We start from the raw sequence: 20,155 nt of genomic DNA on the forward strand, positions 1-20,155 counted from the left end.
AATCAGCTTGTCATAGGCATCCAGTGACTGCAGTATTCCTTTGGCCATGAGATATAAAGCAACCTCTTCTGGGTGTTGGTTAGTGTCTTGGTGTTAATGGAAACAGTGGATGGAGAGAACATTTGGTGGTTGGTTTGCCCTAATTAAAGATCTTAAATCTGACATACTACATCTGAAAACCAGGAATACACTGAATGAAATAGAATAATTAAAATTCCACAATTATTTCCAAAAATTAATTTGTCCTTGAGGCTGCCTCAGTGGACCTGGTTTAGAGGGTTAGAAAAGGAGAATTTGGGTTTATTTCAAACAAGTCTTAGGAAAGGGGAAAGTGGAATACTGCTGTTCATTAAAAAAATTTTTTTTACCTTTATTTATTTGTAAAATATCAATCTGATCAGGGAAATAATATGTTTTCATAAAATGCTTTGAAAAAATATAGAAGCAAAAATCATCTAAAATCCCAACACCTGGAGAGAATCACTGTTTATATTTTGTAACCATTCTTTTTGCTATTAGTAACATGTCTATCTGTTTGCTTTTTTAAAACACAAAAATGATACATTGTCAAAAGATTTGTATATTGTTCTTATTAACTAAATTACGTCTCAAGAATTTCCCCATTTCACTGATAGTCTTGGAAAACATAATGTCACTGACTATACAAACATTCTCACCTGTGTATTACTGGATAGTAACTATTATCTTACTGTCTTATTGCTGCACTTCACTTACTAGAGGAAGTAAAAATAAAATATACTAATAATACTGGATGTGTAGCCAAAGGAAATGAAATTTGTATGATGAAGAGAAACATGCATTCTCAAGTTCATTGCAATACCACAGTAGCCAAGAAGATATCAAAACAACCTAAATACGGGCTATGGATGAGTGGATAAAGAAAGCATGTGTATATATAATTCTGCCATAAAAAATGTAGAAAATCCTGCTATTTGTGGTAACATGGGTGAACCTGTAGGACATTAAGCTAAGCAAAAGAAGCCAGACAGAGGAAAATATTTTATAATCTCACTTACATGTAGAATCTCAAAATGTCAAATTCACAGACAGTAGATAGTGCTTACCAGGGGTTGAGTGGGAAAATGGGAAGATATTGGTCAAAGGGTATAAACTTTCAGTTATAAGACACATAAATTCTAGATATCTAAGACATAGCATGGTGACTATAGTTAATAACACAGAAATTTGCTAAGAGATCTTAAGTGCTTAAAATTATGATAATAATTTCACAATTTATGCATATTAAGCTGTATACCCTATGTATACTGTACACTCTAAATATACACAATTTTCATTTGTTAATTATACCTCAATGTAGGTAAACATAGTAAAATCATGTTTCAGAATAGATTATGAACAATTTAAAATATATATTTTTATTTGTAGAGGAAAAATTTATTCTTTACATACCAACAACGTCTTTACTATTTTTAAATGAAATTTGAACAAATGACCATCTTATACTCAATACCTCAGTATATTTTGGCCTTGAGAATAAATATATTCAGATAAAAGATAAAGTGAAACTTATGAAATATTTATGGTACCTTCTCTTCTCCATGAGTCTGGAAAGTGATATCTTGTAATGCTAAACCAAGATCATCTCGGTATCGAGCTCGATAATCAACAAACTCCACTACCCCTTTATTGGGCCATTGTGATGGAGGCCTCTTAGATGTTATCCAGGGTGCCTTAAAACAAATAAATACTTTTTAAACTGCAATTACAATAAAAATACCTTCCCTCAAAAAAAAAAAATTGTTCTCAGGCATAAAAACAGAAGTGATGAAACAAAAATGAGGAAAGACAACATTTGTAAATATTATGATTTTTCTGAAAATAGTTTTAAATAATACCAACATAAAACTTCTCATCTAGTTATAAGAAGATTTTATAAATCAATTTTCACACATAAAATGGCTTCCATCTTCTATTAAGTTATCAAGAAAAGTCTTCTATAACTTTATAAAGGATATGAAAGTAACCTAAAATTTTAACTGACGGGACAGTTTGTCATTTATTTCCCACATACTGAGTGTTTACCACACCAGTCAATGCTTTAGTTGTTGGAGATTTAGCAGTGAGAAAAACACAATAAATAATAAACATAAACTCTCCCTTCAGGAGAGTACTTGCTGGTGATGAGAGACAGAAAGAATCTTAGAGTTTATGCAGAATACTCTTGCTGTTGTTGCTCAGTTGCTAAGTCGTATTCAACTCTTTTGTGACCTCATGGACTGTGGGTCACCAAGCTCCTCTGTCCATGGGATTATCCCAGCAAGAATACTGGAGTGGGTTGCTGTTTCCTCCTTCAGGGGATCTTTCCGACCCAGGGATCAAACCCGTGTTTCCTGCAGTGGCAGGTGGGTTCTTGACCACTGGCCACCAGGGAGGCCCATGCAGAATGTTAGTTGATGATAAAGTTTTGAAGGTCAAGAAATAGGCAGTGTTGGTGCAATTTTAAGAAGGGTGGTTAAGAAAGTCTTGACTGGACCTGATTGGGAAACAAGCCATTTGGATATCAGAGGAAGGGCTTTCCAGGTAAAAGAAGCTGGGTATATAATCTGAGGACCTGAGACACTGGAGGAAGAACAGGAGGTAGAATACACAGAAGAGTGCGTCCGGCCAGTGAGGGGAAGTGTTTTCATGAAAGGAAGTGATCACAAGCAACAAAAGATAGGCTAGGTAAAGTGAAGACGCTGGTGACGTGGACCAGGGCAGGCGCAGTGAAGAGGTGGGAGTTAAAGCCTGTGTGAAGAGGTTCCAACAAAGAACGAGAAAAGGAGTTAGAGCAAGTACAGGAACTATTCCCAAGAATTTTTCTGTAAAGAGGAGCAGAGAAATGGGGCTATTGAGTAAATATGGTTATTTGGACATATTTACTTTTTTCCACATCAAGAGTTTTTGTAATGGTATCTCTTACCTTACCAGGCATCAAATTATATAAGGGTAATTTTTAAAAATGTGTGTGCACACACACACATTTTACTGTCTTTTTTTGCAAAATAAAAAATATATATTAATAGGAAAAGGTTTGGAAAATACAGAAAACAACTTTTTTTTCCTTTCTTTTGTCCATGCCATGTGGCATGTGGGATCTTGGTTTCCAGACCAGAGATCAAAACCGCATTCCCTGAATTGGAAGTGAAGTGGAATCTTAACCACTGGACTACTAGGGAAGTCCTGAGAATGATAAAATTTTTATATAGTCCTTACATAGCAGTAGGCTGAACAAACTAAATATTGATAATTATGATTGTTATTGTGAAGGTAGACTAATCTTTCAAGAAATTTTTGTGAAAAATGAAGGGAAGACTCAAGGAAGAATCTGGAGGAAGAATCAACATTTAGGTAAGAGTTGGAGTATGCAGAAAATATTTTACCATATTTGTAGGCTGAAAGGAGCAAAGGGGTTAGGGTGCTGAAGTTAGGACTTAGAGAAGATGGTTAATGGAACAAGGTCTGAGAAAAGACATGAGATGCTACCAAAAATACAACTGGAAATCTGTAGGTTTTTATTTGGAGGAGGAATACACCTTCCTGAGTTATGAGCAAAGGAGGAATTTTTCATGAAGATTTAGATATCTTTATAGTCAGATTGAAGAAGATATAGAAATTCAACATATAACCTTTATCATCTGCCCTGTTAATTCATGGAACTGGGAGACAGAAGTAACTGAAATTAACAAAATATGCAGATAATGCAACCATTATACTCTGTCGATAGTCTAATTCTTCTGTCCCTCAAATTATACTTAATTAAAGGGAAAAAAGCAGACTGATTTATTCCACAGAGATGCATGGAACTGATTTAAATTATACTCCTAAGACACTTCCTTACCCCACTCTACCAAAATCAGAGGTGATCATGAATACAGAGAATTGATTTTCAGAAATGCACTGAATCTTCAAGTGTGGCATAGCTAAGTAAGTCTTTTACAATTAATATAATCAGACTCTCAAAGTAAGCAATTAAGAGATGATGCCATAAATAATGGTTATTTTATAGACACTTCTCAGATGTAGACTGAATCTACATTACAAAGTGGTACCATCCACTAGAAGGAGACTACAACTGTTGCACTCATTTTACAAGTTCTAACATTGAAAGGTGAGGGATTTTGACAAACTTGAACACTGTTGATGTTTCACTAATAACTACAGAGTTCTGATCATGTGTAACTGTATGGAATGTACAGATTATCCATGATTCTTCTGGAGAATCCTGATCTTTCCATGGATTGAAATGTCTCTTAAGGTGCTACTGCAATATCTATATATATTCTTTATCTAGAAGTGAAATGCAACTGTTGGATTTAGATATTCATGTGCAGCAGTATACCTATTTTTATCTTCATCTTTGCAGTATAATATCTTATTTTCATTCTTCCCAGAACTTGCATTACTCATTCTTAAATTGGTTACATTATACATCATGCCAAAATTTTGAGCTCAAAATTGGGTTGTCAGGGTTTGAACTGTACACTGCAGTGGTGATTCAAGAAGTTTTGAGACAAGAGCCTGAGCATAGTGACTGGCTATGGAAGTTAGTGAGAGGCAAAGCTGATCCTCTTACTACAACAGTTAACTCAACATACCATTCTACAGCCAAAGCTTCCCTCATGAGTAGCTTTAGAATCCATCTCCAATGCAGGAGACCTTTGATTTATTTATTCTTGCCTTGAAGGCTAACTGTCAAAAGTCAATTCTTTGCATTTTCTTCATCTGAATCAATTTTACATTGAATGCTACATAATGCTCAGTAATGGTTTGCATTGATGCTCGCATGACAAGACATGTTGCTTTGAACAATCGAAGCATGGATGTTTTCAAATGCATGGAATAGGAATAAACTTATTTCTCACTGGCAAAAATGCATTGATTTTAAAGGTTCCTATTTTGATTAATAAAGATGTGTTAGAGCCTAGTTACAAAGATTTAAAATTCATGGTCTGAGACCACAATTACCTTTGCCCCAGCATAATAGATGGACAGGATATGGTAGAGAAAGGCCCTACCCTTGTTGTGTGCATGGCATGCGTGCTAAGTTGCTTCAGTCTTGTCTGACTCTTTGTGACCCTATGAACTGCAGCCCTCCAGGCTCCTGTCTCCATGAAATTCTCCAGGCAAGAATACTGGAGTGGGTTGTCATGCCACCAGGGGATCTTCCTGACCCATGGATTGAACCTGTATCTCTAACGTCTACCCTGCATTGGCAGGGGGTATCTTTATACTAGCACCACCTGGGAAGCCCCCTACCCTTGTTACACTTTACAATCTATAAGGATAGGAGAGAATGAAATGTCTTGGTAATGATGCAACACTAGGATCCTGGTCCTCTAGCACTGAGCCTTGGGGATCAGCTTTCTTTCTGTGAACTGCCTTAGAACTGCTGAGCCAGCTATTTTGCTAGCAGCAAAAGAGAAAAAGAAATGCGCCTCCAGGGTAATCCAGATTTGTCTCGCATTACTTAGTTACTACCGTCTCTTATTCAGACAGGAAAAGAAGAAAGCTTAATTAATTGGATTATAAACATGTCATATACCACACAATCATTATTACTTACATTTAGGGCATAGGATATAGACAAACCAACTATTGCTGAATCTATAGAATTGCCAGCCAGCACAGTAAGCACTGCAGTGAAGAACACCATTAAGTTGCCAAGAAATTCAAGTCTAATAGACAGCCACCTGAAATAATGGAAAATATTCCTGAAATGAGATGCAAAAGCTTTGGTGCACTCAATATGAACTCTCCTCTGGGAAATGAAGACATAAACATCAATAGCTGCTTTCTTTTTTTCTCACTTAGTTAGAACTCAATCAAACATAGGATGGTTGCAATGACAATAAAGAATTTATCTTCATAAAAATATGCTTTACTTTTGCAGAACTTTGCTTTTAAACTTCAGTTCAGTTCAGTTCAGTTCAGTCGCTCAATCATGTCCGACTCTTTGCGACCCCATGAACCACAGCATGCCAGGCCTCCCTGTCCATCAACAACTCCCGGAGTCCACCCAAACCCATGTCCATTGAGTCGGTGATGCCATCCAGCCATCTCATCCTCTGTTGTCCCCTTCTCCTCCTGCCCTCAATCTTTCCCAGCATCAGGGTCTTTCCAAATGAGTCAGTTCTTTGCATCAGGTGGCCAAAGTATTGGATTTTCAGCTTCAACATCAGTCCCTCCAATGAATACCCAGGACTGATCTCCCTTAGGATGGACTGGTTGGATCTCCTTGCAGTTTAAGGGACTCTCAAGAGTCTTTTCCACACCACAGCTCAAAAGCATCAATTCTTCTGCCCTCAGCTTTCTTTATAATCCAACTCTCACATCCATACATGACCACTGGAAAAACCATAGCCTTGACTAGATGGACTTTTGTTGGCAAAGTAATGTCTCTACTTTTTAATATGCTGTCCAGGTTGGTCATAACTTTCCTTCCAAGGAGTAAATGTAATCAAAATTAAAAAGAAAAAGGAAAGAACACCATCTGAAATGACGCATTTATTTTAAAATCTCATTGGAAAATCACTTACCTTTCTGATTACATGTACATTTTATACAATAAAATTAATCTCTAAAAGTTAAAATGTGCCTAAGTACTATTTAACATTCCCCCACACTGGGTGAAATGTATAGCTTTAAATTCAAAATATTATAAATTATTGTATGCAAATAAAATTTATGTTCACATATATAAATACAACATAGAGTCATATCTTTAGTAATTCTAATAGCATCCTGTGTAACTTTCAAAAAATATAGGAACTTATATTTACATAAGTAGCATGGACTCTTCATATGGATATAAAAAGATATACTTTAACTTAAGTGTGTATTAAATACTAGAAATATTTAAGGTTTTAATATTTTTGATGAAATGTTACTAAAAATACTCTATTTAGATGTCAATAAATAAAACATCCAAGAAGGGTCTAGTCCTGAATTAGGTATGTGGATATGACTTACCTGTTTGAAATCACATTGTTGTAGAAACAGACCAAGTTCTCATTCACCACCTCTTTGTTTTGCTGGATGAACCGCTGTTCATGTCCAAACGCCCTGATAGTGGACACCCCCAGCAGAGTCTCACAGAAATGGGAAATGACTGGAGAGCGAGATGCTCCTGCCAGTCGTCGAATCTGCCGAGAGCTCGCCATGTAGTATCTCTGACAGCAAAACAGAAAGAGGTGGTCTTGCAGATGTAGCCAAAATTTCTTCAGCAGTTTGAAAATGCCAAGATACGTGTGTAGTGGGCTAATGAACAGCCCCCAGAAGTTAAATTCAAGTTCTAACCTCCACTGCCTGTGAATATGACCTTATTTGGAAAGAGGCTATTAGCAGATGCCATTAATATCTTGAGATGAGATCCTTAGGGTTGGCCTGAAATCCAGTCTGAGTGTTGTAAAAAATAGAAAAGGAGAAGACACAGACATAGGGAGAAACCCATGGAGGACAAGATTGGAGTGATGTACCTGGGAGCCAAGGAAAATGCCAGGGGTCACTGACAGTCACCAGAGGCTAGGACAGAAGCATGCAACGGAGGCCTGCTCCTGGATTTTGGACTTGTGGCCTCTAGAACTGTGAAAGAATAAAATTTCTGTTGTTTTGAGCGACCAAGTTTGTTATAGGAGCCCCAGGAAAGGAATGTACCTTTGTAACAGTGAAAGTGAACCTGTTAGTAACAGTAAAAAGCCCAAATTCTGGATAGCACAACTCGAACATAATTGGGCAAAATTTCACCTTGGTAATGCTCTCAAACAACCATTATTGAGCACCTACTGTGGAAAAAGCTCTATGTTAAATAGTTGAAATTGCGGCCAGGTGGTTAACCCATTAAATGAAGGAAGCCTACCGAGTGCACAAGCAATAATATTTTTGTGATAGTGAATGTGTTCAGTCATTCAGTCATGTCCAGCTCTTTGTAATCCCATGGACTATAGCCCACCAGGCTCCTCTGTCCATGGAGTTTTCCAGGCGACAACACTGGGGAAGGTTCCCATTTCCTCCTCTAGGAGATCTTCCTGATTCAGGGATCAAACCCAGGTCTCTTGCATTGTAGGCAAATTCTTTACCATCTGAGCCACCTATACCTAACTATAATTATGGAAAATTTTTCCACTAAAAAATTTCTATATGGCCACACTTATAATTGGTGCTTCCCCTCTGGATAGTTGAGATGAGTGGACTGTGGAAAGCTAGAAGGAGTAAGCCTAAGTTAATTGGACCATCATCATTCATCAGCCCCAAATAGTTGCTATAAACTGGAAATGAAAATAAAGAGTTGCCACATCTTGCAATTTTTCTTTTCAGGAAAATCTTTTATGTAAAATTCCTGATTTTAAAAATGTCTTCATTTTAGTAAGAAACATTGAGCTAGCTAAGTGAAAACACATCTGAAGCCACATGTGGTCTATCATCTTGGAGTTTACAAGCTCTGCTCTATGCTAAGCGCTCTGGAGAATACAAAGGATGATGGCATTCTGAGCCCACCAGGGGACTTAAGAGATTGTCCCAACAAGAGTTTCATAACAGTTCAATGAATTGTTGAAGCCCTGGAGTCTCTCCATAAAATGATAGAGAGCTCTGAGCTTAAGAACCTTTGATCTAGATTGTTGTGTTAGTAGCTCAGTCGTGCCTGACTCTTTGCAACCCCATGGACTGCAGCCCTCTAGGCCCCTCTGTCCATGAGATTTTCCAGGCAAGGATACTGGAGTGGGTTGCCATTTCCTTCTCCAGGGAATCTTCCCAACCCGGATCAAACCCGGGTCTCCTGCACTGCAGGCAGATTCTTGACCAACTGAGCTACAAGGGAAGCCCCTTGATCTAGATTAATGCTTCTCATAGATCAATGCTTCTCATATTTCAGCAAAAATTACCAAAGGATTATAAAAACACAGATTTCTGGGCCCCAACCTGAGAGATTTTTCATCCCCCCACCCCAGCTCTATTAGGGTATGATAAATAAAAAGTATACATATTTGCTTGCAAAATATGATATTTTTAAAAGAAGAGGTACAATTGGAGATTCTGATTCAATAGGTCCATGGGCCCAGGGACCACACTTTGAGTAGCACCAATCTAAAGCAAACTTCTTATCTTACAGGTGAAAGAAATGTAGGTTGGAAAGGGAAGTGATGTACCAAGCACAGGCGTCAAGAAAGCGACTAGAATTTGAGGTTCCTGACTCTACCTTCTGGGCTCAACCTATTAAGTTCCCCTTCACAAAACATGGTTTCTAGACTCTTTTCCATTCCTAGTCACCCTATTAGAGTGCACCAAGCACAAAATTTTCACTTGTGATACGCTTTGTTGTTTTTGGTTTTTTAAGCAGATACAATTGATTCTCAACGTCATTCATCAATTTTTTTGGTTATTTTTAAACTATAAGACATAGTGTCTGCCCCAGAGAACTTACAATCTTATTGAGCAGACAATTTTAGGCCCACTAAAAAATAAAACAACAACAAAACAACCCACAAAATAATATAGCATAATACAATAATATTCTGTAATAATATAGTATAATAAATCCATAATACCTTCATAAGTCATATCTTTGCACTGTTTTGGTAGAGAATGCTTCACACAGAAAGTAGAATATAACCTATGCATAAAGGGTGAGTAAGATTCAGGCGGCAGAGAGAAGAGGGGCACCATAAGAAATAGGAACAATAATGGTAGTAGACATGTAGAAATGAGCAAATGATTAACAGCTTGGTTTGGACAAATTGAACTCCAATAAGAATTTTAAAATTTAGATTTTGAGAAAACATTAAGGTACAAGAATGGCATCCTTTCATATAAAGAGCCTCAAAACACCATTAAATTTAATTTAAACAAGTGTTAAATTTTGTTTTTACACTATAGCCTCTCAATGACATTATCTTGAAATTCAAATTGGCTGACTACATTTTAATTAGAATATAAAGTTGTACACCTATCATGAGAGATCTGTTTAATAGTTCTAGCAATAGTTTCTTGATAGCAGGGTAACAGGGCAAAAGGGAATATTTGTTTCTCTCTTGAATCTTCAGGCAAACTGACTTTCTGCTAAAATGTAAATAACACCTAGTTTTTGTACTGGCCATCAAAATGCACAACTCAGTTCTCTTGTTGCAGGGCACATCGCTGCCTGACAGAGTGGCTGCTGTCTTTCCAAATCCACGCCTATTTTAGAATGGAGGCCATTTTTCCCTCAAGTGGCTCCCAGGAAATGACTCAGCAGGGAAGGGGTTTTAAAACAGACTCATTCAGAGGTCACATGGGAGTATCAATGGGCAGTATTGGTTGTGGACTTCCCATTCATTCAACCAAACCTCTAATGAAACTGTTCTGCAGTCCAAGACTTCCTACCGTCCTCTTCCTTTCCCTTCTTCCTCAGACTCCTAACCATCTGAGCCATTAGGGAAGCCCAACTAGTATTTGACTGTGAACTTGGAAGTTATTAAAACATAAAAATTCATGAACTTACCTGTATAGTGAAATAGAGGAAAACTAAGGGAATAACCCCCAGAATGCAGAGTGGTAAAGCTCCCACAATGACCAAAACTGTTCCAATAACATCCAGTGTACAATTCACCCAGGTCCGTAGGTAGTAATGGAAACGCATATCAATTATAAACATGTCCTGAAAAATTTGACATGAGATCACTTTATTTTTAACTCTTCATGGTTTACAATGAGGGAAGGAAGACATATATCATTCAGTGTAAAAATAAAAACATTTACCCAGAGTGACAATCTGAATCTTAAATGATTTTTGCCCTCCTCAACTCATCCCTACATATTTTTCAGTTATAACAATTAAAAGGGTTTTACAGTCCCAAGATGTCTATGATCAAGCAATCTGCATTACCCAGTCACAACTACATGACACTTGATTTATACGGCTGCCATTTTTAAGGTTATGGCTATGCACAGTCTAATACAGGAGCCACTAGCAAATATATGGCTATTGAGTACTTGGAATTCGGCTAGTGCAAATTGAGATATAACCTAAGTCTACAACACAAATCAGACTCTAAAGATTTGGTAAGAATAAAAAATCAAGGTATGCAATCAATATTTTTATATTTATTACACTTTATGTTTCAGATATTCAGATATTCTGTCAGATACTCTACACATCAAGATATATTATTAGAAATAATAGTTACAACTGTTTCTTTTTAATTTCCTATTGTGGCTACTAAAAAATTTTAAATTACCGATGTGGTTTGCATAATATTTTACTGGGCAATACAATTAAAAGTACTTAGCTGTAAACACAATGGGTAAGCAGAGACATTCTGGGAACCTCCAGCCATTCCTCATTCATTACTAGTGAGTTGACAGTTTTTTTAAAAGGTTTTTTAAAACGTTTTTTATTTTAAGTCTCTAAGCATGTTTAGGGACTTTCCTGGTGGTCCAGTGCTTAAGAATTCATTTTGCAATGCAGGGGATGTGGGTTCAATCCCTGGTCAGGGAACTAAGATCCCACGTGCCGTGGAGCAAATAAGCCTGTGTGCTGTAACTAGGGAGCCCACTCGCCACAACTAGAGAGTCTGTGGGCTGCAATGAAAAATCTTACACAATGCAACTTAGACCCAATGCAGCCACATAAAGAAAGAAAGATATTTTTTTAAAAGGTACAATGCTTAAAATCCAGATATCTCAATATAGACTTACATATTCTTCCCCTTCTCTGTCTGAACCACTGATTCTCAAACTGTATGTGTGTAAGAATTGGAGCTATAGACACCAGGGCACATGCACTTCTTGGATTCTTTCAACAATTTTTTAAGAGTTTTAATTGTGTGTATTAGATGCGACTCTGTTATACATCAATTATGAATGTCCCAAGAATTAGAAATGAAACAATGAAATCTACACTGAACATAATCTCATTTTTTGAGAATGAGACTTTTCACAAATGAGATTATAAATCATCATTTATTTACGTATGCTGTCTAATAAGATAGGGTTTCCTTACCTTGGTGAACCTATTGATGACCTGGCCAATGGGATTGGTTTCAAAAAACTGGAGTGGAAGGTGCAGCACATTGTCCAAAAGCTGAGCGTGCAGAACTCGAGAGGCAGCCAAGGATCCCCTGGTGACTACGTAAGCTCCAGAGCACACAAAGAGACCTAAACACAAACTGCTATCAGGGACATGTTAACAGCCTAAACTTCACATGTTAACACTCAAGAAATTGCATATAATAGAATTTATTTTTAGTGGAAAACTCAAGTATCCAACTTTAGAATGTCTAACTCTGGACCAAACTAAGTATAAACATACATGGCACACTGAAAATAAATACAGATGCTCTGATATCAGCATCTGGTATCAGAGCTGGGCTCTCTTACTTTTGAGCATAGCTGCTAAGGAAATGCTCTGAAGATAAGAGATCAACCAGGTGGATAGAATGTTAGCAACCTATTAACTTTATAATGTCCTGAGGGACAACGGTAGTCACTGGTGCTACTAGGCAAACAGTTTCAGTTCTCCTAATTTCTAGGTCCATGGTAGAACTGTACTTTTTGACCCCTTTGTGATTGGAGAGAACAAAGAGATAGTTCTGAACAATACGTTGAGGGAAAAACAACACATGACAATTCCAGATTGGAGCATTTAATTGTTGGTGCCGGATCTGCTAAAGCTCCTATTCCCTTTGCACGGTGCCTGCCAAAGTTTAAAAAAAAAAAAAAATAGTTGGGTTGGTTTTTCAACTTGGGCTCTAGAATCAGAAAAATCCCCCTCCCAATCAACAATGCACAAGTGGTGTGAGTGAGGAATAAACTTTTTTGGCCTGTCAAGCTACGGAGATGTGGTTAGTGGAAGGGTTGTTCTCGATGAACTAAAAAGTCAGAAAATATAATCAACATGTAACTTTAGTGGAAGAGGTTAAAAAACAGTTAACAGCATCTATTGACAATTGCAAGCTGTGTTTGACAAAATACTGAATATAACAAGAAAGAGGCAAGCTCAGAAAAGAGCTATCCAGGTGTGCAAGAAGAAATGAAAGAAAAGAATCGCCAACTTGGGAAACCTGTAAGGTTGGAAGAAGAGATGTTTGGTTATAATGATAGATTCAAAGATGGAGATATAACTCGGTTGTTTCAAGGAGAGTAATTTCCTGGGTTTCTATGGAGGGAAATTCTTTGAAATATAACATTTCCATCACCATGTGAAGCTTAAGGATTAAGCCAATGAGGAAACTGAGTAGAACTGATAAATAAAGAGTAGTGGATACTTAGTTTGAGCCCCCTGGATCAAGTGAGTTTAAAGACTTGAGCCTGGACTTCTCCGTTTGAGGCATCAATAAACTTTCATGTTATCTGAGACATTTGCTTTTGAGTCTTCTGGGATACACAATTACTTTGTTGATCTCTACTATATAAAACTGCTAATAAAACTGTGTTGGCAACATGATTCTTGTAGGTATAATGTGTAAAACAAAGCAAAACAAAAATAGTTGACCCTGACCATTTCAAATTATTTTAGCTACTTCTGTTATATATTTTTTTATTTTTTTAATGTTATATTTTAAATAATATCACACAGGACTGTTTAATAATTTCTTACTCTTAACTATTTCTTATTATTTTCCTACCTCAATCCCCCATACTTTCTTTTAGCCCTTCTAAAAATAGGTTGTTGGCCTTTTTCCCCTCAAATATTTAGTGTTTACATTACTACTAAACATGGTATTCATGAAGTTCACTACATTTACAATGCTTGTACCACTATTTTTCTAGGCAACAAGAACTCATCTATTCCCAAACAATTCAATAGTCAGCAAAATTCTTTTGAATATATTCGAACTCATCAGATAGTCTATTATTTCTTTTATCCTCTTTTGCCCCCTCCTCTTGCAATACAAACTACTATCTTGGAATCCCCTGTATTTCTGCTCTAAACTGGAACATTTGTGGGGACAGGCTTCAATTTTCTTCAATTACAGAAAATGTTGTTAAATATTATATATTTGATAATTTCTATCTGCATTTACCGAAAGTCTTACTATAGGGATGTTGAACATCCTGGATTGTTACTTTAATTTTTCCTTATTTATCACTTGCCATCTGTTTCTGATGTTGTACATCTGGGACTATCTCCTCCAATTTATCTTGTCACACTTGTACAATCTCTTTAAATTCTTTAAATTTTTTAAGAACTTTCTTGCTCTTAGATTGACCTTACTTCAGCATATTCTGCACTTGCTTTGCTTCTGCCATTTGAATATCTAAAGATACTAATTAGATATTTTAAGCTTCTCTTATATACCAAGTAGGAGCATTTTACTTCCTGGTTCCACTGTTCTATTTGTTAGCTCTTATTTATACTGTCCACTGGATTAAAATGCATAGCCATCCATCATGACCAGTTTAAACATGCGAGATAAAGATATGGTTAATCAAGAGGTACTAGGCATGCCTTTCTTCTGCCAGTGTATACATTAATTTCCCCCAACATTTCTCTCCTCTGAATGGAAGTTCCACATAAGCAGGTGTGACACTGCAAGTCTTATATGGTGATTTAGACATGCAAGCTTGGAGAAGGCAGTGGCAACCCACTCCAGTACTCTTGCCTGGAAAATCCCATGGACAGAGGAGCCTGGTGGGCTGCAGTCCATGGGGTCGGTAAGAGTTGGGCATGACTAATCGACTTCACTTTCACTTTTCACTTTCATGCATTGGAGAAGGAAATGGCAACCCACTCCAGTGTTCCTGCCTGGAGAATCCCAGGGACGGGGAGCCTGGTGGGCTGCCATCAATGGGGTCGCACAGAGTCGGACACGACTGAAGCAACTTAGCAGCAGCAGCAGCAGCAGCAGACATGCAGGCTGGAACTTCTTCAAAAGCCACATAAGGAGGCCATCCTTAACATATGCCACACACACAAGTAACCTTCATTTTCTTTTTAAGCATCAGCTCCTAGTTTTCATTGTACTACTGCTGTGCCAGTTGGTATATAATAATACATAGATAGTGCTGGGGGTGGGGCTGAGCTTGTAGGAGAGGCTGACAGGCCAGAACAAAGCTCTAGTGAACCACTTGGATTATTTCTATGCTTGTCTTCTATGATTATTTCCCTGTACTTGTCTTTCTCCAGTGGATGGCCTGAACCACTTTGCTTTTACAGCTTCATCTAGTATTTGTTCCTGGTTACAGGTTCTTCTACCCTTGATTTTCAGTATAATCTCTTATGTAGAAATTCATCACTGTGAACCCCTTACTTTTGGATTTGTTCACTGTCATTTCAGTGGAATTTTGTGAGGTAAGTAAAGTAAACGACCCACTCATTCATCTCAAACAGGGAGTAGCAGTGTACTCCTTAAACACTACACATTGAAAATAAGGTGTCTATATTTTACACATTGGGTGGGAAAAGGAAGTTCCTAACAGGGGGGCATAAAACACAATAGATTAGGGATGTCCAGAGTGTTCCAGAGAGGCAGCACATAGCTGAGAACCAGAAATAAAATGTTTAGGGCTATTTCTTTTTCAGAAGATAAGGTAAGATCGTTACTATTGTTATAAAATATAGATGCGGTATTTTCTGCTTCAGTACTCTAGTTTTGTTTGAATGTTAGCCTTCTATATTATTCATAGCAGGCCTCTGGTATTAACACGTGAAAGTGCTATTTATGTTTTAAAGCTCAAAAATTTATGTAAGCTTTTATGATATCAGTGAATACAGCCTGCTTTTGATTGGATCAGGTTCCAGAGGATGCAGCTGTGGATCACTAATAAAATCAGAAATTATATAGAGTTTCATTTCTTATGAAATATATTTAAAATTTATAACATAATAAGTCAAAACTTTAAATTTTTAAATGTAAAAAATAAAAATCCAGTTGTGAAAAAAATCTTTTTGATTAAATTGTATATAATCTGTTACTTTCATTACAAAATACTTTTTATATCTCCTGAACAGTTAGTTAAAGTAAACGAGTAAAATTTTGAATACTAAACTTGCACACCTTGCCTAGTATAGGAAAATAATGGTATTTGGTCACTTAAAACATTCTCCAAAGGATACTGAATCTCCCTTAAAATTGCAACATGAATCCACCATGGGTGTATATGAGCTCCCAATCCTGAATCCCCCTCCCACTTCCCACCCCATATCATCTCAAAACCAATACAGTATTGTAAAGTAAAATAAAGTAAAAATAAAATTAAAAAATATATATATTTAAAAAATTAAAAAATAAAAATAAATAAATAAAATAAAATAAAAGAAACTCCAAAAAAAAAAAAAAACTGCAACATGAGTTCACTAGGTTGATAAGAGTTTAACTCTCCTATATATGATGATAGACATAGGTATAGAGATGTATATGGGATATTTTTTTTTGCTGCTCAGCATTCTATTGATAGATCTTTAAATCTACCTTCACCTCATTGACTTGCAAACCACGAGCCAATAAACTTGACTCACTGGTTTAGAACCAAGCGCATTCTAAGTTCCTGAATCTCATTTTAGTTATTAACATAACAACTCTTTTCCCAATGAGTGTAACAAAACAAGCATAAATTTGCCTCAAAATATTTGTTTACTTTCCGATGGAGATACTTATAGGTAGTACTAAGGCAGTCCAACCAGTCCATCCTAAGGGAGATGGACTTATGTTAAAGCTGAAACTCCAGTACTTTGGCCACCTCATGCCAAGAGCCGACTCATTGGAAAAGACTCTGATGCTGGGAGGGATTGGGGGCAGGAGGAGAAGGGGACGACAGAGGATGACATGGCTGGATGGCATCACTGACTCGATGGACCTGAGTCTGAGTGAACTCCGGGAGTTGGTGATGGACAGGGAGGCCTGGGGTACTGCGACTCATTGGGTCACAAAGAGTCGGACACGACTGAGCGACTGAACTGAAGTGATGGTGACATAATAAAAAATACGATGGGAGAGGAGAAAACAAAGGAAGGCCTTGAATCACATACTTTTAAATGTTATCCTCATTTTCTGTTACCAAAAGTATGTATTCTTTCTGTTTTCTCTTATGCATATTCTTAGATAGCAAGATTTCCATGTAGCTGATTTGTTATTTGTTAACTTTATCACTCTCCTTCACATTATCCTCTTTTCTCCTTATAAATAAACAAAGATTGTCTCTAATTTAAAAAACCTTTCCTTTAATGGTTCTGTACTTTTGAGTACTGTACTTTTGAGAATCTTTCTTCTTACTCTTTCAAATCACTTAACTTCTTTGAAGGACAGTGTGAATCTACTTTGCTTACTGGGGGGAAAAGCAGTAGAAAAATATATCCACACTTCCCACTAAAGGCGTTTCAAACTGAATTAATAATTTCTCTGTTTTATCACTTAAGACTCTTCCCCACTGGTTTCTTTACTTCTGTCTTCATTGTTTTTCCAATTACTCAAACTTCAAAATCTCAAGTCATGCGCTCTTCTTACCTACAACAAATTTTATATATCTTTTCACCACAATGTCTTTCCTATCCATCCCTTTTCTCCACCCCCACTGCAGTTCTCTTACCCTTCCTAGATGCTTTGGGTGACAAGGAGATGGATCAGATAAGAGATCTTTTTGTACTAGAGTATCTCTCATCTAGACACCTGACAATACTTGGTTATTTTTATCCCTACCGATCCCAGCTTCTCCCTGGTCTCTGACTTTAGTTCTTCCAATAAAAATCCATCTGTTTTTTCATCGCCAAGTTTATTCATATTCTGAAAAATAACTCCAAATTCTGTCATTTCTTTTTCCCCCAATTCTCAAAGTTTTCCACTTGCCTCTCCAACCATCATCTTTAACACATTTCCACACTACCTTTCTACCTCCAGTTCCTCTCCTGCCCCATCGGTTACCTGAAGATGACTCAGCCTGGCATCCTCAGCTATGCCTGGATCCCCCTCCCCTTTCCTATCCATCTTTATGAACATCTTTCTCTGGACCTCTCACCTTCCCTTCTCTGTGATCCGGCAAAACTCAATCCGTCTTTTCAGTGTCGCCTTGAATGCCAACTATGCCTTGGGAATTATCTGAATCTCTCAATCAAATATAGCTTTCCCCTGCTCTAAATCCTCCCACTGTCATCTTTTACTATTATACAAATATTGCTTGCCATGTAGTATTAAACTTTACTTACAATGCAGTTTTTACCAGACTCACTTAACTGATCTTCACATCAGTCACAAGCCTCCCACATACGGTGAATGGCCATGTAGTCAAGACTTTGAGTCCTGAATGACTTAACAGATAAACCTCCATTTTCTCAGCTGTAAAACTGGGATAATGATACTTTTCTAAATACTTATTGGCAAGATTAAATGAGACAAGTTTGTTAGTATGGGTCATGTAGCTGACATATACAAGTTTCTGTGTACTCTCTCAAATATGGTGAATTAAAAATATATGCATTTGAATTATCCCAATAGTATCTGAATATTATGATGTAGATTTAAAAACAAGCAAACAAACAAAACATGCCTTATGCTTGCATCCAGATCAGTTAGGTTAGAAAAAGAAAAGAAAAGACTTTTTTTTTAACCTTGCATTAATCCCAGTAATCCATAGATGCTTAATTTATTGCTTCTTATTTGCTTCCATTGTGTGAAATCATTCATGTGCTTTGCTTCTTTTGCCCAGGTACTAAGCCAGAGATTCTGTCCAGTTCCCACCAAATTCTGCCCCAGGCAAGTGACCACATTCAGCCACACCCAGAGCCAGCCGAAGGCTTGAAGATACTTCAGAATGACTGAAAACTTCACCTAAAAGCAAAATTGTTTTTTTAAAAATGATAAATTACTGTAATTAAAAGTCACACTACAAGCTAGATTTAAATCTACTGTGATATATTTTAAGCTTTATGACCTTGATTCAAGTTGCTAACTCCTCTAATCCTCAGATTACTTATTTATAAATTGGAATAATAATAGTAGCCACCTTATAAGTACAAGCAAAGTACCTGCACAGTTTCCTGAAGGCTTTAAAATAAGTGCTCAAATAATGTTAGTTACTGTCACTAACAAGAATATATGCAGTGAAATATACACAGCTAAATATCTTCAGTAAATAAGAGTATACACAGCTAAATATACATAGCTAAATAATTAAACATCACTCTAATGTCCGATAGGTCATTTAATTTCTTCAAAATATTATATAGCAACTCCCTTCAAATTCAATAAAAAATAGATGGTATCTGTTAATAATACTTACATGGGAGTGGTTAGTAACAAATAACAATAATTATTCTGGTACTCACCCCACCAACAGGAATCTTTTCTTTTCTCGCTGAGAACTGTTTCCTTTGATCCAATAAGGGCCTGATAAAGCAAGACAACGTTATTTTTTTCCTTTCGATTTTTAGATGAACCAAACATTTTTTAAAAGTTACACATTCTCAATCAATTTTTTCACATATTCGTCTGCTTCATTAACAGCAATCTGACTTGCCTTGATAATAACTTTGTTTCTTTAATCTTCTGGAAGGGAAATTGTTTATTCTTCCATACTGCCTGATTTTTCCACTGTTTCTTCTAGAAAATTATCCTGCAAACTTGAGCCGAACTCCTAGATTGTTTAAGCTAATTCCATCTGGCTGGACCATAATCTGTGCCTCCTCAGGTCCTTGCCTCCTACCAGAAGACTAGCATCAAGCTAATTCATGTCACCTCATTCTGCCACCATGCTGGGAGATGGCATCGCTGACAAAGGACAACTGCATTCAACTCAATCTCTTTTCAACTTCATGACCTTCATACTTTCAGAGTCTGTCAGCAGCATGCTACACTGGCCATCAGCTTTCATGACCATAAACCATGAATCTTATTACCTGGAACTAATCCACCTTTGAAAACCCAACTCTAATTATTCCAGCCTCTGGCCATAATGTAGCCTCTTCTCTTTCTAAAATGTACATTCAGTTAGTCTCACTATATTTGGTTCTTATTCTATCGAGACTCCCAGTTTAAAAATGCAACTTTCTATCATCCATGCTCCCTAGGATGATCAATGATCCTGGTTTACCTGGGATCGTCCTGGTTTTAGAATCAACGGTCCCACGTTCAGGAAAACTCTCAGGGCTAAGCACACCTATGTCCTGGTCTTGAATCTTTTCATTATTCAGCCTGTACTCCATGATTACATTTCACCCAAATGGTGG

At 37.0% G+C, this 20,155-nt stretch overlaps 1 protein-coding gene across 1 annotated transcript in view; it reads right to left on the reverse strand.

Annotated features, from left to right (window-relative positions):
- LOC101122496 (multidrug resistance-associated protein 1-like) overlaps window positions 1-20,155 on the reverse strand; it is a 100,081-nt gene that overhangs the window by 5,488 nt on the left and 74,438 nt on the right. Inside the window, exons 17-23 of the mRNA XM_060397111.1 lie at window positions 19,256-19,316; window positions 18,539-18,758; window positions 11,999-12,153; window positions 10,499-10,654; window positions 6,994-7,193; window positions 5,519-5,714; window positions 1,569-1,733 (exon numbers count right to left, since the gene is read on the reverse strand). Of these exons, the coding sequence (XP_060253094.1) occupies window positions 1,569-1,733; window positions 5,519-5,714; window positions 6,994-7,193; window positions 10,499-10,654; window positions 11,999-12,153; window positions 18,539-18,758; window positions 19,256-19,316 (1,153 nt within the window). The remainder of the gene's footprint in view (window positions 1-1,568; window positions 1,734-5,518; window positions 5,715-6,993; window positions 7,194-10,498; window positions 10,655-11,998; window positions 12,154-18,538; window positions 18,759-19,255; window positions 19,317-20,155) is intronic.

This window comes from Ovis aries, chromosome 1, assembly GCF_016772045.2.
Source record: "Ovis aries strain OAR_USU_Benz2616 breed Rambouillet chromosome 1, ARS-UI_Ramb_v3.0, whole genome shotgun sequence".
Classification (NCBI taxonomy): domain Eukaryota; kingdom Metazoa; phylum Chordata; class Mammalia; order Artiodactyla; family Bovidae; genus Ovis; species Ovis aries.